This window comes from Coregonus lavaretus (assembly GCF_964263955.1).
Source record: "Coregonus lavaretus genome assembly, chromosome: 10".
In the NCBI taxonomy this organism is placed as follows: domain Eukaryota; kingdom Metazoa; phylum Chordata; class Actinopteri; order Salmoniformes; family Salmonidae; genus Coregonus; species Coregonus lavaretus.
The window spans coordinates 45,484,875-45,505,995 of NC_139997.1; the positions used below are offsets into that span (position 1 = coordinate 45,484,875).

Sequence of the window (21,121 nt, forward strand, 5' to 3'; positions counted from 1 at the left end):
TGCATTTATGGACAGTTTTTATTTTGTATTTATTCATTTTAAGGAAAAACATATTGAGACCTAGGTCTTTTTTACAAATGTGCCCTGTATATACAACATAAATATACACATTACACTCAAACATTTACACATTAAAATACAAAAATACAATCATGGGATGCACAAATAAAACATCACAAATCACCCAGAAACACAGTTACATTCCTCCAGAAAAAAGTCCCCAATCAATACTTTAAATTGCCGAAACGGCACCAGAACATCAAGATGAAATGTAGTTTGTGCTCTAAGAATGTGAAATTCAGAGAACTACACTCAGCAGACATTTATCCACACAATAGTAGATAATTCATTACATCCCCCCCCCAAAAAAATCACAGTCCACATCATACTTTGGAAAATATCAAAGTTTCCAAAGGCCCACTCTCTCATATGATAGTTGAAGTGGGTTAGACATAGAATTATCAACAGAAGTGTCTGAGGTGCTGAGTAATATTTAAGTGGAATGGTGGTGTCTCAGATATGTCCTTCTATGGTAGATGCTAGATGTCTGGAGTCTGATAATGGAGAGCGTCTGGTGCTTGGGAGAGTTACAGTGTAAACTACAGACCTCGTGTAACCAGCATCATTGCTATGTGTGCAAACTACAGACCTCCTGTAACCAGGCTCATTTCTGTGCAAACTACAGACCTCCTGTAACCAGGCTCATTGCTGTGCAGTGTAAACTACAAACCTCCTGCAACCAGGCTCATTGCTGTGTAAACTACAGACCTCCTGTAACCAGGCTCATTGCTATGCAGTGTAAACTACAGACCTCCTGCAACCAGGCTCATTGCTATGCAGTGTAAACTACAGACCTCCTGCAACCAGGCTCATTGCTATGCAGTGTAAACTACAGACCTCCTGCAACCAGGCTCATTGCTGTGCAAACTACAGACCTCCTGTAACCAGGCTCATTGTTATGCAGTGCAAACTACAGATGTCCTGTAACCAGGCTCATTGCTGTGCAGTGACAGAATGGAAATGTGACAGCAAGTATTGAAACCTGTCTCCATGAAAACCACCACTTCCTGTTCTTGTGAGTCACTGGTGAACCAGCTCCTTTCAGTGCTCGGATGTTGCTCTGGGCTCTCTCTAACCCCCTTCACAGAGGTAGTTGTCTCAGAGATCATGTATTAATCACAACCACTAGTTTAGTTGCAGGCTGACAGTTTTTCTTGCCATAGGCGTACTTCATCACACTACATCACACATGATTTGTAAAGCAAAATATTGTCTGCATGGAGTTTGAGCACTATATTCACTAAATTGGCAAACATGACATTTGATCCATTAAAAACAACAACAAATTATATTTCCCCTAAAGGACCTAAACTGTTCAAAATGTTATTTGGCAAAGACAGCATGGGAATTTGATACTGACACCAGAATAAGTTTAACACACAACATAAAGTTGAGTAGCCACACAAACACAGCTACAAAAGAGGACACTTACCCCACATAGTGACCTTCAAACTGGCCGTTTTCCCAGCAAAAGATTTGAAGAGGTGGGTGGTCAAGAGAAGGGAAATAAAGGAGTGATCAAGAGAAGGGAAATAAAGGAGTGAAATGTGTCCTAGTAAGCCTTTCAGTAATCCTTATCCATTAACTCATGTAAATGCTATATTAGCAGGACTTGAATCTAATGTAGCTTAAAACATATCAAGTAGGTAACATGTCCCAAAAAAACAAGTTCCCACCAAATCCACCTCATCTTCCTTGAACATCCCTCCACTTCTATCCTTTCATCTAACTCCATCTAATCTACAAATTCCCCCTAGTCCACGTTCATCCCTTTATCCGCCCACTGGTTCCCGGTGTGTCTGGATGCCAGACACAGCCTCTCTGACTCCCCTTCCCTCCATGTTTTCTGATGAGAACAGCCCCCAACCAGAAGCACAGGAGCTGCAGCCTCTGTCTGGACAGGAAGCCAGGAACAGAAAATGACATATTTATGGGCCCGCCAAGGCAATGAAAACCCCTACTCTATGCTTTTAATGTTTTTCCCCTCTAAACTGTGCCACTGGCGCTCTGCTGATGGACCAAAGGACCTTTCATGATTGTACTTAGACTAATTATTGGAATCTTGAATTGTCCTAGTTGTCATTTTTTATGATAATTTCAGATTATGTGGCATTATCAAAGATACAATGTTATACTGTATATTCACATAATTGTTTCTAAAATCTACTTGAGATCTGTCTAGCATCAGACTGTGCATTGCTCTGCCTGCTTCAGTGTGTGGCTAATTTCATTCAAGCCAGGAAGACGGACAGAGGTGAAAAAGGCAGAAAGAGAAGTTAGTGCAAAGAAAGAATTTAAGGGATTTATTGTGGAGAAGACATTTCCATGTGTAAAATCTTTATTGCATGCACCGAACTATATAAACTAGATGGTCGAGTGAAAGAAATGCTGAGAGAGTGGTCCCTTTCCAATGCCACAAAATGCACCAGAGAGGGGGACATCAGATTGACCCCTAATACCATCCACAGCGTGACAGAGGCACCACTACATTTACACCAGCGAGAGCTGCAGTTTACGCCACTGCCTCCCGATACCCCCACTGTTAAAATCTACACCCAGAAGAGCTAACAGTATCGTCAGGAGGACTTCCTTCACATTCAGTGACCTGATGCTTAATACGAGCAGCTGGCGTGGTGGAAAAACTCTGATTTCTTTCTCTTCCTTTTGCAACAGTGTAACAGATTACGTTGGTTCGAAGATAATCCTTCTCTTTGACTAAATCATTATATTACCCTATAGTCTGTAACTGGAATGCAAAACAGGAGAAAAGACACAAAATAAATGACAACCACCCACACACACACCATTAAAATTTGGCAGCACAAAAATCAAGGGAATATGGCAATACTGGTGGCTACATAGTATTGTTGAGAGTATCGCAGTAAGTACAAACTTCACATCAGAATATTCTTGACCACAACTTAAAACAATAACAAAATGGTAAGACTTTTCCGTCAACCAAAACAATGGCAGTTATTTAAATGCATTTCATCCCCAGTAAAAAGGTAGACTATGAATTGCAACAGTTTTTTCTCTAAGTATTTTAGAGGAAAGTGTGAGGGGTACACATGATGATAAAAAAACAAAGTTCATCTTGGAATGTGTGCTTGGGGATCGTCGCTGGGAAGATGCCAAGCGGAATGATGAAGCCGAATTCTCATATTTTGGCAGTAACTGGCCCTGTTCACTTTATCTCCCAATCAATGAATGGTCCTGAGCGGGGGGCTGAGTCTTAGATGGCGACCTTGGACATCTGGTCCTCCAGTTTGGCAATTCGACGGTCCTGTAGGGTGACGAGGTCCCTGAGCGACTTGACCTCTTGCAGTAGCTCCTCCAGTTTCCCTTCATTTTGCTGCAATAAAGCATAGAAAGAACTTCCAGTTAAATAATGACAAGATACATTGTTTCACAAACCATCTGGTGGCTAAAATGCCATAGCAGAAAATGTTCCAGTACTGTTCTGATATCAAATTGTTGAGAATCAAATCTATTCACTGTGTTCCTGTAGCTGATTTTCTTGGTTTATTTTAACACATCTTGTCTATTGGCTGTGTTAAAAGTACAGTTTTATTCACTATATTGTCTTAATATATCTTGACAGTTGTTACTGAAAGTGTCCAGTCCTACTCACTATAGATGGATGTGGAGAGGCCTTGCTCTGGGCAGGCGAGGTATTTGCTGCTTTCTTGGCTGGCTTGCCCTCCAGGACATTGGACTTCTTGACCACCTTGAGGTCGCGGTTCTTGCCGGGGACATAGCCGTTTTTCAGGGAGATCAGGATGGGCTCGCCGTTCTTCCCATCAAACCAGTCCTCCGCCTCGATGGCACAGTCTGGTCCTGCTGTGTCCGGGTACAGGTCATCCTGGAACAGGTCTGACTGAATGTGTGGGATGGATGGATAGATGGATAGAATGGTATCAGTTAGGATTGTACTCTAGTCAGTGGTGGTAATCTATTCTTTAATATTGCCCGATTTAGACAACAATTGCACTCTTTTCTACAGCATCAATGTCAAAGAATATTCAAAGAGTAAAAGACACAAACCTTTCGGGGGACTGTCATGATGATTGGCTCACACTTTCTCTCATGCAGTTTATAAAACCTGCAAGTAAAATAGACAAAACATGATGAGGATGTACAGCCGCAGAATCAAAGGCATTGGGACTGTTCTCTCAAATACTGCAACATGTCCTCCCTCTAGTGGACAAAAGGAGAAGTTCTCAAAGCTATCACACCGAGTGTACGGTTGTTACCTGGCAATCTCGCACTTGTTGACGTCCAGTCCTCGTTTGGGCATGTAGCCCACACCTCTCTGGGGCTCCTTGCTGGAGAAGGTGTTGAGGTAGTGCACGAATGGAGCCTCGTCCGTGATCTCAAAGTACCGGATACTACTGTCACCCTGAACAGAGGAGAGGTTACTGTTAAAACCTGTGAAATCCACCCAGAAAGATCGAAGTCACTAATCCTCCATCCAGATGGGAGACAATATTGGGTTTGGGGGATAAGACAGGGACTTAGGAAATACAATGCATCTCTAACAAGTACAGTGGGGGAAAAAAGTATTTAGTCAGCCACCAATTTTGCAAGTTCTCCCATTTAAAAAGATGAGAGAGGCCTGTAATTTTCATCATAGGTACACGTCAACTATGACAGACAAATTGAGGGGAAAAAAATCCAGAAAATCACATTGTAGGATTTTTAATGAATTTATTTGCAAATGATGGTGGAAAATAAGTATTTGTTCACCTACAAACAAGCAAGATTTCTGGCTCACACAGAAATTTAAGAGGCTCCTCTGTCCTCCACTCGTTACCTGTATTAATGGCACCTGTTTGAACTTGTTATCAGTATAAAAGACACCTGTCCACAACCTCAAACAGTCACACTCCAAACTCCACTATGGCCAAGACCAAAGAGCTGTCAAAGGACACCAGAAACAAAATTGTAGACCTGCACCAGGCTGGGAAGACTGAATCTGCAATAGGTAAGCAGCTTGGTTTGAAGAAATCAACTGTGGGAGCAATTATTAGGAAATGGAAGACATACAAGACCACTGATAATCTCCCTCAATCTGGGGCTCCACGCAAGATCTCACCCCGTGGGGTCAAAATGATCACAAGAACGGTGAGCAAAAATCCCAGAACCACACGGGGGGACCTAGTGAATGACCTGCAGAGAGCTGGGACCAAAGTAACAAAGCCTACGCCGCCAGGGACTCAAATCCTGCAGTGCCAGACGTGTCCCCCTGCTTAAGCCAGTACATGTCCAGGCCCGTCTGAAGTTTGCTAGAGTGCATTTGGATGGTCAGATGAAACCAAAATAGAACTTTTTAGTAAAAACTCAACTCGTCGTGTTTGGAGGACAAAGAATGCTGAGTTGCATCCAAAGAACACCATACCTACTGTGAAGCATGGGGGTGGAAACATCATGCTTTGGGGCTGTTTTTCTGCAAAGGGACCAGGACGACTGATCCGTGTAAAGGAAATAATGAATGGGGCCATGTATCGTGAGATTTTGAGTGAAAACCTCCTTCCATCAGCAAGGGCATTGAAGATGAAACGTGGCTGGGTCTTTCAGCATGACAATGATCCCAAACACACCGCCCGGGCAACGAAGGAGTGGCTTCGTAAGAAGCATTTCAAGGTCCTGGAGTGGCCTAGCCAGTCTCCAGATCTCAACCCCATAGAAAATCTTTGGAGGGAGTTGAAAGTCTGTGTTGCCCAGCGACAGCCCCAAAACATCACTGCTCTAGAGGAGATCTGCATGGAGGAATGGGCCAAAATACCAGCAACAGTGTGTGAAAACCTTGTGAAGACTTACAGAAAACGTTTGACCTGTGTCATTGCCAACAAAGGGTATATAACAAAGTATTGAGAAACTTTTGTTATTGACCAAATACTTATTTTCCACCATAATTTGCAAATAAATTCATAAAAAATCCTACAATGTGATTTTCTGGATTTTTTTCTCTCATTTTGTCTGTCATAGTTGACGTGTACCTATGATGAAAATTACAGGCCTCTCTCATCTTTTTAAGTGGGAGAACTTGCACAATTGGTGGCTGACTAAATACTTTTTTCCCCCACTGTATATCATCCTCACCTTCCCACAAAGGTACACTACGTTGGTGTCTGCGTCGTAGAAGGGCAACAACACTCCATTACTGGTGTCCAGCTCGTGGACTGATATTGGCTCCTCCATGCTTTTCTGTCAAAACAAAAAATACATTTCATGTGGTTAGATAAGGATATGTGCATCTATGAGTGCATGAACGTCTGTCTGTCTGTATGTGTATAATAAATAATAATTTGGTGGGTTCTTATATATGTCCTATTTTACTCGTGTGAATTTTAAATGTGTTTTTTTTGCATATCCCAACTCTCCCGGAGACACCCTCAGAGAGTGGGGTCACAGCGAGGGTCTGCCATTATCAATGGCGACCCTGGAGCAATTAGGGTTAAGTGCCTCGCTCAAGGGCACATTGACAGATTTCCGTGTGTGTCCGGTTGGAGGTGACGTACAGGGTTCCAGAGGGCTAGCTGCCGTTCGCTCATGCGGCTGAAGCCGGTGGTGAAGATGTTTCCGTCAGCCAGAAAGATGGCTCTCATGGGCCGTGCTCCATCGTGGGCCTTGTCCTTCTCCTGAAACACAACACATCTGTCAGAGAGGATCGCATGTTTCAGCACCAATGACATGTGTTGGTAGGAGGGTGTGTGTGTGTGTGTGTGTGTGAGACAGAGTGCTACAGTAAGAGTGCATATCCAGCCAACATATCTCCCCCAGAGTCCCCAGCCCACTCACAGCCACGATCTTCTCCTTGCGGGGGTCAATGACACGGATATTCTTGTCCTTGCAGGCGGTGCAGATGAGGGCTCCATTGCGGCTCCAGCAGGCGCTGAAGATGACGTCAGGGTGCATGTCTTCCAGCTGGATCATGGCCTCGCCCGTCCCCACGTTCCAGATGATGATCAGGTTGTCACAGCCTTGTGGGACAGACACATATAAACAACAGTCAAAATCCACATGCCACTGCCTGGTAGCAGAGTGCAGTCCCACAGTAGAGTGGAAAATATATACAATGCCTATTCTCAGAGCTGTTGTGACAAATGAACTCCATCCTGAAAGTGGCATACTCCTGCAGACAATCTAATGTCACTGAAAATGTAACTGTGTATTTGTTTGTGAGAGCAGTGTATTAAACCTGTATCTACCTGCACTCATGAGGACGTTCCGGGCCGTGGGGTGCCAGGTGACGATGCCCACCCTCTTGGAGTGTCCCTCCAACACCACCACAGGCTCAGCCAGCGGGGTGACCAGCCCATTCTCTGGGATCTGCCACACCTGGAGACAGCGAGAGATGAAGTTAGTCATGATACCATTGCCTTCTACTCATTTATAGCCATTTTCTCATTTATAACTATGGACACAAACAGACTAGAGTTAAATTCTCCTCAACCCCTTGAGACAATCAACCTTAGCTAGATGTCAGTACACTATGGATGTGCTTGTCTAATGTTAGCAGTATGTACTAACAGTGTTTAGTCTAAGGGTGGCAGCAGAGAGCTGATGGGGGCAGAAACAAGGATGAGAAAGGAATAAGTTCTGCATAACATTTCATATTTCACCTGCATAACATATGTTTCAGAGAGCAGACCTTTCTAAAATGTTTTAGTATTCCATCTTTAAGGTCTATCGTATCATATAAACTACATTTAGATCAAATATTGTATGGACCTCTCTGTGGACTTGTCAACCTCTTGCTCCAGACATTATTTAATTTGTCTAAGACCAAATAAGGACACAAGACATTCTGACAGGATGACCTCAACGCCCCACCATCCACTTATGGCTGTGGATCGGATTACGCTATGACACATGCTTTGTGTATAGAGCACACCAGGGAGGCTGAGGCTGCAGCACTAGCATGTGCAGCACACTGACAGACAGACAGGGCTATTGATCCCACGTCGATCTCATAGTCTTCTTTACATTTTACATTACATTTTAGTCATTTAGCAGACGCTCTTATCCAGAGCGACTTACAGTTAGTGAGTGCATTCATCATTTTTTAAATGTTTCATACTGGCCCCCCGTGGGAATCAAACCCACAACCCTGGCGTTGCAAACGCCATGCTCTACCAACTGAGCTACATCCCTGCCGGCCATTCCCTCCCCTACCCTGGACGACACTGGGCCTATTTAGAGATGTCACAGAGTTCATTGCAAAATATCTATGGGGTAAAGAGCTTTCCTTTATTAGGTAAGATGCACATACAGAGTCTAAACATGTGTAGTAGGTAGGTATTCATACTTGGGCCAAGACATCTTGAACATAGTGTCACCATTTTAAAGATGTAAGCAGTGAAAACTAGCTGTACGTACCATGACCGTGCAGTCCTCTGAGCCGCTGGCGATGACGTGGTCATTGTGAGGGCACCAGTCTATGTCCAGGACAGGACCTGTATGACCACATACTGTTGGGTAGGCCTTGTCTATGCGACCCGTCTGGAGAGAGAAAGAGGAGGTTCAGTATGACGGGAGAAACGGTGAACTGTGAGCCCCGAGCCCCTAGTCCTACTGGCAAAGACCAAGAGTTGGCTTGTGAAGGAATACAAATACAACGTTAGGTTAAAGGACATCTATATATACACACACTACTCGAGTGTTTCCCTAAATAACTTTTTTAGCAGTGGTGGCAAAGGTCGCGGAAAGGGGAGGGGGTCGCGGAGGCCATGGCCAATTTTATGTTCTTATGCTCAAACATTATAACAAAATCAATGGGGACCCCAATCGGGGCCCCTGGGCTTGTGCCCTTCGTGACTGGTCGGTAATACAGTCCTAAATTCATTGTTTGATTTGATTGGTTTCATAATTGTTGGTTATAATTTGGTGATTTCTTGTTCTCAAAGATTACATTATAAAAAAATATATAAGTCAATGATCTTTTCTACAAACTTTGTCTGGTTTTAGTCAATGAAGTTTCCACTGAAAGCGTTTTTACCATCCCCAAAACTGTTGGGTGTGGCGGCAACACTTTAGTAGCAGCGGTGCACCACTGAATGAATACTGGGGACAGAATGTACTCTCTGTGACACAATATAGATCATTTACATGCCTGGCATTGTTCATGTACATGCCTGGCATGTCTTAACTATTACTTTCTTTCAGCACTTTCATTCATATTCTTTACGATAATCAAAACCCCAAGGCAGGATTATACCTTGAGTGTACAAAATATTAGGAACACCTTCCTAATATTGAGTTCAGAACAGCTTCAATTAATCGGGGCATGGACTCTACAAGGTGTCGAAAGCGTTCCACAGGGATGCTGGCCCATGTTGACACCAATGCTTCCCACAGTTGTGTCAAGTTGGCTGGATGTCCTTTGGGTGGTGGACCATTCTTCATACACACAGCAAACTGTTGAGCGTGAAAAACCCCAGCAGCGTTGGAGTTCTTGACACAAACCGGTGCGCCTGGCACCTGCTACCATACCCTGTTCAAAGTATTTTTGTCTTGCCCATTCACCCTCTGAATGGCACACATACACAATCCATGTCTCAACTGTCTCAAGGCTTAAAATATCCTTCTTTAACTAGTCTCCTCCCCTTCATCTACACTGATTGAAGTGGATTTAACAAGTGACATCAATTAGGGATCATAGCTTTCATCTGGATTCACCTGGTCGGTCTATGTCATGGAAAGAGTAGGTGTTCCTAATGTTTTGTACACTCAGTGTACGTGGTCATTTACAAACTCCGCAGGCTAACATTCCTAAAAAATACCATTCATATACAATGACAATTATTAAATATTAAGGCATTGAAAAGTTATACTTACAGTACCAGTCAAAGGTTTGGACACACCTACTCATTCAAGGGTTTTTCTTTATTTTCTACATTGTAGAATAATAGTGAAGACATCAAAACTATGAAATAACACATATGGAATCATGTAGTAACCAAAAAAAGTGTTCAACAAATCAAAATATTTTATATTTGAGATTCTTCAAATAGCCACCCTTTGCCTCGATGACAGCTTTGCACACGATTGGCTTTCTCTCAACCAGCTTCACCATTTGCCTCATGCAGCGCGACACATCTCCTTCACATAGAGTTGATCAATAGAATGTATAAGGGGGATACAACCATCCCAGCTCTGCAGATTTTGCTGCGAAGAGACAGAATCATTAGATCATTTGTTTTGGTACTGCCCATATGAAGCTTGTTTTTGGTCGCAGGTTAAGGAATGGCTTAAAAATAATAATCACATAATTTACTTAAAGCTACAGTATCTTTGCAAATAGCATTGCTGGGTGATTTGAAAAGCCATGGTCAGTTGATCAATAATATTATAGTACTTTTAGTAAAGTTGTTAATCTTAAATTTAGAATCTGTGTAAACTATGAGAATAGAAAGGTTCAGAACTTTTGTGAAACATCACAGCAAAAGACTGGATGGTTTTTAGAGATAGATGTGAGGGGTTGAGGGTAGCTGAAGGGTGGGATAAAAAAATAAAAAAATAGATAACTATTGTAAAATGTCCCATGTCCATGAAATGTATATAAACTCAGCAAAAAAAGAAACGTCCCTTTTTCAGGACCCTGTCTTTCAAAGATAATTTGTAAAAATCCAAATAACTTCACAGATCTTCATTGTAAAGGGTTTAATCACTGTTTCCCATGCTTGTTCAATGAACCATAAACAATTAATGAACATGCACCTGTGGAACGGTCGTTAAGACACTAACAGCTTACAGACGGTAGGCAATTAAGGTCAGTTATGAAAACTTAGGATACTAAAGAGGCCTTTCTACTGACTCTGTAAAACACCAAAAGAAAGATGCCCAGGGTCCCTGCTCATCTGCGTGAACGTGCCTTAGGCATGCTGCAAGGAGGCATGAGGACTGAAGATGTGGCCTGGGCAATAAATTGCAATGTCCGTACTGTGAGGCGCCTAAGACAGCGTTACAGGGAGACAGGACGGACAGCTGATCGTCCTCGCAGTGGCAGACCATGTGTAACACCTGCACAGGATCTGTACATCTGAACATCACACCTGCGGGACAGGTACAGGATGGCAACAACAACTGCCCGAGTTACACCAGGAACGCACAATCCCTCCATCAGTGCTCAGACTGCCCGCAATAGGCTGAGAGATTGCATGTAGGCCTGTTGTAACGCAGGTCCTCACCAGACATCACCGGCAACAATGTCGCCTATGGGTACAAACCCACCGTCGCTGGACCAGACAGGACTGGCAAAAAGTGCTCTTCACTGATGAGTCACAGTTTTGTCTCACCAGGGGTGATGGTCGGATTCACGTTTATCGTCGAAGGAATGAGTGTTACACCGAGGCCTGTACTCTGGAGCGGGATCGATTTGGAGGTGGAGGGTCTGTCATGGTCTGGGGCGGTGTGTCACAGCATCATCGGACTGAGCTTGTTGTCATTGCAGGCAATCTCAACACTGTGCGTTACAGGGAAGACATCCTCCTCCCTCATGTGGTACCCTTCCTGCAGGCTCAGCCTGACATGACCCTCCAGCATGACAATGCCACCAGCCATACTGCTCATTCTGTGCGTGATTTCCTGCAAGACATTAATGTCAATGTTCTACCATGGCCAGCGAAGAGCCCGGATCTCAATCCCATTGAGCACGTCTGGGACCTGTTGGAACGGAGGGTGAGGGCTAGGGCCATTCCCCCCAGAAATGTCAGGGAACTTGCAGGTGCCTTGGTGGAAGAGTGGGGTAACATCTCACAGCAAGAACTGGCAAATCTGGTGCAGTCCATGAGGAGGAGATGCACTGCAGTACTTAATGCAGCTGGTGGCCACACCAGATACTGACTGTTACTTTTGATTTTGACCCCCCCTTTGTTCAGGGACACATTATTCAATTTCTGTTAGACACATGTTTGTGGAACTTGTTCAGTTTATGTCTCAGTTGTTGAATCTTGTTATGTTCATACAAATATTTACACATGTTAAGTTTGCTGAAAATAAACGCAGGTGACAGTGAGAGGACGTTTCTTTTTTTGCTGAGTTTAGTATGTATAAACTGGAAGTAGAAGCCTAAGTATTGTTGTCCATTAGTTTACTCCAATTAGGGGAGGGGAGGTAGGGTTAGGTGGAAAATTATCAAATAAAATATACCAAAAATATATTTTTACAAATATGATGGACTGGAAATGATGCAAACAACTACATTGATGGAAGCCACAATCTATCTGCAATACTAAAGATGATCTACCCCCTAAAAAAAAAGATTTACAAAAAAAAGACCATCCAATCAGAGGTGACATCAGGAACCTGGGGGTCAGCATTTGACCTCTGCTGTCCACTGGATCAATGAGTGATGAGAGGAGAAGGACCCACTTCTTTCTCTTTGCTCCTCTGTCTGTGGGTTAATCCAAGCTGACACTGACAGTACACATCACAGGACTGATCTGAAGCCTGACGTCACGAAAGGGCTTTGTGACTAGCCCGGTCCCTGGCTAGGCTGTTGCTGACCTCAGCATTTTTTTCTCTCCCATCCTGATAAAGAAATCAGTCCGCCCCCCAGAGTCAGAGCTATGGCATCTGTACTTGGCTAAGGGATAGAGATAGCTTATACATTACTGTATGAATGAGGTATGTATGTATTGTAGTTAATGGTTCGTTAAGTCTGCAGCTATGCTGATGCTGACTTTTTCTCAGTGTTTCTCTCGACCAGCTATTAATAAAAGATAGAAATATCAGGCTCAAAACTCAGTTATGAGATGCTGGATGTGAGAAGAAATCTAATCACTGGTCTGACCTCCTGGGGCCTAACATGCTCTCCCCATCTGACATTACTTTTGTTGTCACGGTAACAACTTGCCAGGAGGAGGGGTAACAATACAGATCAAGGGAGGGAGGGATAGTTTGGGTTTGTTGACCGAGTAAGTTCACTAATTAGACTCCCCATACACAGGCCTCTCCCCCAGGGGGAATGCGGTCAGTTCTAGAACAAGACATATGTAACAGTAAATTCCAATGCAGGCAGTTTGATAGGCTGCTGCTACCGCTAGTGAGGCTGCTGCTACCGCTAGTGAGGCTGCTGCTACCGCTAGTGAGGCTGCTGCTACCGCTAGTGAGGCTGCTGCTACCGCTAGTGAGGCTGCTGCTACCGCTAGAGAGGCTGCTGCTTCCGCTAGTGAGGCTGCTGCTACCGCTAGAGAGGCTGCTGCTACCGCTAGTGAGGCTGCTGCTACCGCTAGAGAGGCTGCTGCTACCGCTAGTGAGGCTGCTGCTACCGCTAGTGAGGCTGCTGCTACCGCTAGTGAGGCTGCTGCTACCGCTAGAGAGGCTGCTGCTACCGCTAGAGAGGCTGCTGCTACCGCTAGAGAGGCTGCTGCTACCGCTAGAGAGGCTGCTGCTACCGCTAGTGAGGCTGCTGCTACCGCTAGAGAGGCTGCTGCTAAGGAGGAATGCTAAGGAGGAATGCTCACTAACAGGGATGTAAACAAATTTGTGCACAACATTTGAGAGAAATAAGATCTTTGTGCGTATGGAACATTTTGGGGATCTTTTATTTCAGCTCATGAAACATGGGACCAACACTTTACATGTTGCGTTTATATTTTTGTTCCGTGTAGGAGCATGAGTGCGCCTAGAAAAAATGTATTTGCGTGCGCCTACATTTTTCAAAAAGGTCAGCGTAGAGCCATGGGCAGCCTGACATGCAAAGTGCTGGACAGCCATATACGGTAAAATCTGCTGACAGCAGCGGCAAGCTCTTTGGTACTGAATAGAGGAGAGGAGAGGAGACACACACAGACAATTGCTGTGTGGCTGTTCACACATCTCCCCTATACACCCCCACAACACCCGCTCTCTAGTCAGACTGATCAATCCCCGGCATTGGGAGCTTCTTTCATATTCACTTTTCTGTCACTAGAATTAAACCACCTAGAAATGTTATCTAAAACCCATTCAGCATATAGCACTATTGTCCCGAAATTGGTGGTCGTTCGAAAGGTGGGCAAGCCCCTTTGCAGTGAAACTACAGTGCACCCTCACATTCTGCTAAAAAGATCTTGAATTGATTGGCACATACACATATCCAGCATGGTAAAATAGCATGGTAATCTAATTTTGTGGTCTCATTTTCATGATTGCATATAGGCTCTGTCAGTAATCAAAAACGTAGGAAATAACAAATAATCCAATCACACTGAAACAGAATGGAGCGATTGAATGTAACTAATACTGAGATCTAGGCCAACAGTGATAGGAAGTATTCCAAGCTGATGAGACAGGAGGAGCCATGACGATGCCTAGTTGACTGGCTGACAGTGACACACTCACCTTTAGCAGAGGGAGGACAAGGAAGGCTCCGCCCCCACTGGCCTCGATGATGATGGCGACGAATTTGGGGTTGACGGCACAGAAGGAGCTGTCCCACGTGACCCGGGAGACGCGGATGTCGTCATAGCACTGGTCATTCTTCAGTGCCTGGCCAAAGACATGACGGAACTTACTCGCTCGTACCACTCGCCTGAACATATCTGCCATCAGAAGGAGAGACAGTCAGGGAGAGATGTCAGACAGATGCTAGAACAGGGTTACTAAGGGCATGTAGTTAAGTGTACAAAAGGCGATAGATAGTGACACAGTTTATGACAGACCTCTCAGTAGCTACTTTAAACACCTCAGCAGCACTACTTCACATGTATTTGTTCATTACAAATATTACAAACTTCAAATGTATCTTTAGACCCTCTCTTATGAGTGTACATTACACTAAAAACTAACTGGTGTGGCCACCGTTCACTACACAAACTGAGGCTCAGTTGATGTGAAGCCACTCCAGCCAGAGCACACATTAAAAGCTTAATAGGACATTGCCATTGACTCACTAATGTCTCATAAAGTCAGATTTATCCCCATCTCTGCCTCAAAATGGTAGAGCACGGCTAAGCTGTCCCAAGCCTGATGGCAGAGCTGGCTCCCAGTCAGAATTGAGGCAGACTTTGTAGTCTACTTTTCTGTGCATCTGATCAAATGAGGTGCTGGCTGAGTTTGTGTGTATGAACTATGAACCTAGGAAGATTAGTTATTTTGACAAACTCAACATCCACTGCCCTTCTTATTAGCCTACTTAGCCAGCCTTTATTCACATTGCCCAAATGTTCCCTTTGGCAGGCTAAATGTTGGTATAAGCTGGCCACAAAGTTCCACGAGAGCTCAGTCTAGCTAGCGTATAGCTCGGTTTCCATAACAACAGATGATAGATTCCCATCACGCCTCACAGGGAGCAGGCTCCAATCAGAAGAGCTCATCCTACTGCAGGAAGAGCTTAATCAATTACAGTTTAGCATCAAAGGCTTCTTTGTGTCGGTCTCCCATAGCCCCCAACAGAAAGCAGCGCATAGCCACAATACAGCACCTTGAAATCAGAAACCTTGACCTGGTGGATCCTCTTGAGGAGATATTGTACAGTGTGCAGTAGGCATTTTGCCAGTGTGCCACCCATATAAAAACATTCACTCTTGTTGGCATTTGGATTCAATTAATTTTGATCCTCCCACCATCCTTCATATGGGATGTTGTTTTTTGATGACTGATGGTTTCCTGCAGACGTAGCTTTGTTTCCTTAACAGGAAGTGGATGCAGAAGTTATATCCTTCCTTTAGCCCATATGGTGGTCACAATGTGCATGGCAGACAGTGATAATAGACAAGACTATAAGGAAATGCTCGCCATCAGTCATTCTACTTTTATTATTAACTAGTGATGGGGGGGGGGGGAAATCGATACAGTTACATATCGCAATATTAATTTTGAACAATATTATAATCGATATATAAACTGACCCAAAGTATCGATTTGTAAAAAATAAAAACGCTTTTTTGCTACATAGCGTTGGTCGGCTGTACCTACACCAAAATTCCGGTATTTTTCATACTATAGCTCGTTCTCCATCTTCTTTTTAAACAGTGAGCCAACATGTTTTCAGCACTTTTATTTAAATTACATATCAAAACTCATTTTCTCATGCTCTCTGTAGTATCTCTGCAGCAGAAATATAGTGAGCAATATGTTTGGAACATCAAATTGCAATACATACAGAACCGTGAGAATCATAATACATATCGTATCGGCACCTAAGTATCGTGATAATATCGTAGCGTGAGGTCCCTGGCAATTCCCAGCGCTAGTATTAACCCAGATGCTGCTACCTTCAACATCTATTCAGAATGTTCACTGATGACCTCACAATCTTGTAAGGATAACCAGAATGCAGTGAATAGCCTATCAATTGACCTGATGTAAGCACTGGGTAGAATCTGATAGTTTGTTGTTGGGAGCTCTGAGCTCTCATTTTGAATGGTAGTACAGACAGAACTGGTCTGAATAACACAGAAGCTGTCCCTGTGGTGAAGAGACTAATCAGAGTATACTACATGCGGAGGGAAGAGATGGTCTTTCAATTATAAAAGGTGTTTAATCAAGGTCGTTTTTATTATACAAGGAGCTGGTACATGTATCAATGGGCTGTCCTCGCTCTAGAGCTACGGCGTTACATTCTTCTGACTGAGCGCAACCAAGCCCATCTCCCAACTCATACAGTATACTCAGGTCATGGGTTTGCATCCTTCTGAAGAAATGGGGCCAGTGAACAAATAATACATTATTTATTTATATTTCATATAAATCATATTAGCCTAAACATAGGATAGCATCCATTTGTCCTGAAGACCCTCCTAGTCACACGTCGATCTCTCTTGGAGCAGGAACCTCCATTAACACAGCAAGTGTTAAAATATCCTGTTTGTTCAAATATCCTCCTGGGTCAAAGCCTTGGGTACAGGACATAAGCTATTCCTATGATACTGTGGCTATATGACCAACACCTGCATTACTACAACTGCATCATGCAGTCAGAGAAGGACATGCAGGGTTTGACAAACAGAACACGTTGTTCCATTTTTAGTTTCAGGCCTGATGATTCATTTTGGAGAGGCTCTCCTCTCACATACATGAACCGTCCAACAAGATGTGCTCCACACGTCACATGCCTAATTTCCCTCAGCATGATCACCTACTTTCCAGAGAGCAGAATGGCACATAAAGGACTAATAATATGCCATTTAGCAGACGCTTTTATCCAAAGCGACTTACAGTCATGCGTGCATACATTTTTTGTGTATGGGTGGTCCCGGGGATCGAACCCACTACCTTGGCGTTATAAGCGCCGTGCTCTACCAGCTGAGCTACAGAGGACCACTAACTCTGGGGTAGCACCACTCTGGGGTAGCACCACTCCAACATACATATCAGCACCCCTATGGTCTTCTTCATCCTTTTACTGACTGAACAGCATATCTCACAGTACTTCAATCCGAGACATGGAATCACCCTTCCATTTATCTTATCGAGTCACAGTTGAAGCTGTGCATCTAACTGGAATGGAAGGGTCATACATACGTTTACTATGCACAACATTATGGCATCTATAGGTCACAGTTATGTCTGTCAGCAAGTTCTAGAGTCAAATATATTCTGCTGCTAAACAGAGGTGGATCATGTATTTTCTCACCCCTGATAGACTTTAATTTATAATAACAATAATAATATAATATGCCATTTAGCAGACACTTTTATCCAAAGCGACTTACAGTCATGTGTGCATACATCCTACATCATGCAACTAAACCCATAGAAACAGATCATGATCAATTTATACAAGTGATCCAAAACATTTGCTATAGTAGGCCCTAGGTATTGGGAGGTAGACTAAAGGACACATTATCTAACCAAATTAATGCATTTGTGTTCAAAATGATAAATTGTGGTCAGTCAATGGTAGGCCATATGCTTACTCTTTCCTGGCAAGAAGAGGTGCAGTAGACAGTTCAATTCTAGACTAGAGTTATCAGTCTGAGACAACCCCACCACAGTGGCATCTATTATCAGTTTATGACCTATTAGACTGGACATCATGCACATCATTGGACACACAATTGACTGCCACAGACTGCTGTATTTACATACACTAGCGTTGCTTTCAATTGTATTGGGTTGCACAAAAACAGTCTGCGGGAAGCCAGAAGTTAACTACAATTCCATTCCAACTTACTGTACCGGTGGGCAGGAAGGTTGGTCATTATGAGGGGGGGGGGGGGGAATTTGAGACAAAATATCTAAAGGATTATATTATTAAAACAGACTTTCCAAACGTGGGTTTTTTGTAGACCCACTTCCTTCTGAGACAAAATATCTAAAATATGATATTATTAAACAGACTTTACAAACGCGGCTTTTGTAGACCCACTTCCTATCTGCTTACCTCATGTCAAAACAAGTTTTTCCTTTTTTGTCCACATCTTATGGCGCATGTGCAGGACTATTATTTTGACATGAGGTAAGCGGAGAAGAAGTGGGTCTACAACAGACCAACGTTTGGAAAGTCTGTTTAATAATATGATCCTTTAAATATTTTGTATCAAATTCCCCCGTCATAATGACCAACCGTTCTGCCCACTGGCACAGTAAGTTGAAATGGAATTGTATTTAACTTCTGGCTTCCCGCGGACTGTTTTTGTGCAACCCAATACAATTGAAAGCAACGCTAGTGTGTTTAAATACACCCGCGTTGTTAACAGCAGCTACCACAGATCATGTAGCTAGCTATCTAAGCAATGTGTAACGTTAGCTAGCTATTATTTAATTAACTAGATGACTGGGTCCTGTGCTGTAATCTGCATGTATGCTTCTGATTAATACAGGTGATTGGTCAAAGCAGAAATTGAAGTACAGTGTAATAATAAACCAAAAAATTTGACCATAGAGCATAGCTAGGCAGGCTATTCTTGATTCCATACGCTGTAAAGGTGGACAATAGCCATGCATTGTGTGGCTAGAAAAAATGCTAGCTACTTCCTTATGTGCAATTCATTAGTAATGATTTTCAAAGGCAGATCAACACCCAGGAGAATAAATGAGGTTAACAAAGACATGCTAAAGCGTTGTCTAATAAATGCATCGATAAAGATGCTCATTAATTTACATGAAGATGCTATCGGCTAGAATTTGGAGCATGATAGACACCGCCAGCGAGCTATTATAACAAAAGTGCATATTTTATCCATGGCTCTGGCTGTTACCATTCATAAACGGTGCACAGCCGGGTAGGTTAGCTAGCAGCAAGATGTTTACTGCAAATACAGACCGGTCTATTTTCCTTACCTCCTAAATCTATGCGAAATTTTCCGTGAACGCGAGGTAATCAATATGAAAACATGAATATGGTAGTTTAGCCTTCGTCCGTTAGTATTTTCCTTGTTACACTCGTTTTGCCGTTCGAGTATTCTTCTTTCCCTCCAGACTCCACTTCTATGAACCGGAAGCAACGCCCTGTTCCATCCCCGCCTCTTACATACGAGGAATTCTAGGATAACAATTGTCTTATTTATATGATAAAGATACCCTTTTAATAAAAAAAAATAGCATTTTGCTCCAGTGAAAATTATTAAGTGAGTCTATGAAAGCATCACCAACACTGTCACAAGTAGGCTTATAATAATAATTTTAAAAAACTGCCTAGATCATGGACAGAATTTTTGAGGAAGAATGGGCGTGTTCGTTTTGCAAGGTCCGGTGCCGTTGTGGGCGGAGTTTGCATATTTTATACCATTCCATTGGTCCTTAGGTTAAATCTCCACTCACCTGGGGAAACGGACCATGCTAAACGAACTTGCCCAATGCCAATGGTCTCAGAAATGATTGAGTATTGGCTACAGACTTAGCCTAATTTATTTTTTAATTGCCCACTTGAACCCATGCCCTGCTAGATTGGACATAAAGTTAAACTTCAATAACCCCAAAGACAGCTAATTCAAAACCAACAGCAAAAGAAAATAGTACAAAATGTGCCATTATTTTCAAGGAAAATAATACTCATCTTGAATGTCACCTAATGGCCTTTATTTTGTTTAGTGCGCCTGCAAGTGGTGATTCTGAGAATGGCAGGGCAGGCAGCTCCACATTTATTCATTCATGCTATCCTGCTTACCACATTTCTCAGATGTTTGCACTTGGTCAATGTAAATTTGTTCAATAGAACCCCACAGTGGAGGTGTCATAATACCCATAACACCTAGTGGTCAAATAGGGAAAATGCTCCAATCCGTTTTTCCACCATTCATTTTTCCCATAGAGGATTTTAGAAACACTTAAAAATAAGGGCTGTATTTCGTGTATGCTTACCCTGGCGTGACGTTTTGATAACCATGTAAATCTCTCTCGGACAAGGTGACTTTTATCAATATATTTTGCCTCTATTTACTCTCAGATTCGAAAATGCTAACTAGCATCAAAGTAGACATCATGCAAAACTACAAATCCCTGCAAGCGCCTGCATGTCATCTCTAGCTGATACCTTTGCCAGCAGGTATTGTGTCAATTTAAAACAAGCACAAGACAGTTCACAAAATTGTAGCATTTCATTTTTTTTGGGGGGGGGGGTAAATACAGGCGAATATATTGATAAAAGTCACCTTGTCCTAGAGATTTACATGGTTATCAAATGTCATGCCAGGGTAAGCCTACACGAAACACAGACCTTGTTTTAAGTGTTTTAAAAATCCCCTATGGGAAAAATGAATGGCGGAAAAACGATTGGAACCATTTCCCTGTTTGACCTCTAGGTTTTATGGGTATTATGACTCATACTGTGGTACTCTATTACATTTAAGTCATTTAGCAGACGCTCTTATCCAGAGCGATTTACAGTAGTGGGTGCATACATTTTGTGTACTTTTTTTGTTCTGGTCCCCAATGGGAATGGAACCCACAACCCTAGTGTTGCAAGCGTCATGCTTTACGAACTGATCCACACGGGACACAGGACTGTTCTATGTACAGTACGACTGAACCCAAAGGCCTGACTAACACGTTCTCATGCGTACAGTACGCTCCATAGTTTCAAAGGACAAGTGTGACTCATTGACTTGCAAGTGGTGCTCAAAACCAGACTGCAATCTGACAGAAATAGCTTCTTTATAACTCAAGTTCCTCACATGGATGTGTGTGTGCG

At 43.1% G+C, this 21,121-nt stretch overlaps 1 protein-coding gene across 1 annotated transcript; it reads right to left on the reverse strand.

The window, feature by feature from the left end:
* Positions 1–1,279: 1,279 nt before the first annotated feature.
* On the reverse strand, positions 1,280–19,440 carry LOC311136646 (coronin-1C-A-like). Its single transcript, XM_084170852.1, has 11 exons — positions 19,273–19,440; positions 14,389–14,588; positions 8,443–8,565; positions 7,272–7,401; positions 6,862–7,043; positions 6,582–6,701; positions 6,163–6,267; positions 4,314–4,459; positions 4,105–4,162; positions 3,692–3,937; positions 1,280–3,412 (listed from the first exon to the last, which is right to left on the reverse strand). Exons 2-11 carry the CDS (start codon positions 14,584–14,586, stop codon positions 3,293–3,295), a joined length of 1,428 nt encoding a protein of 475 aa, XP_084026978.1. The 5' UTR covers positions 14,587–14,588; positions 19,273–19,440; the 3' UTR covers positions 1,280–3,292.
* Positions 19,441–21,121: the final 1,681 nt, after the last annotated feature.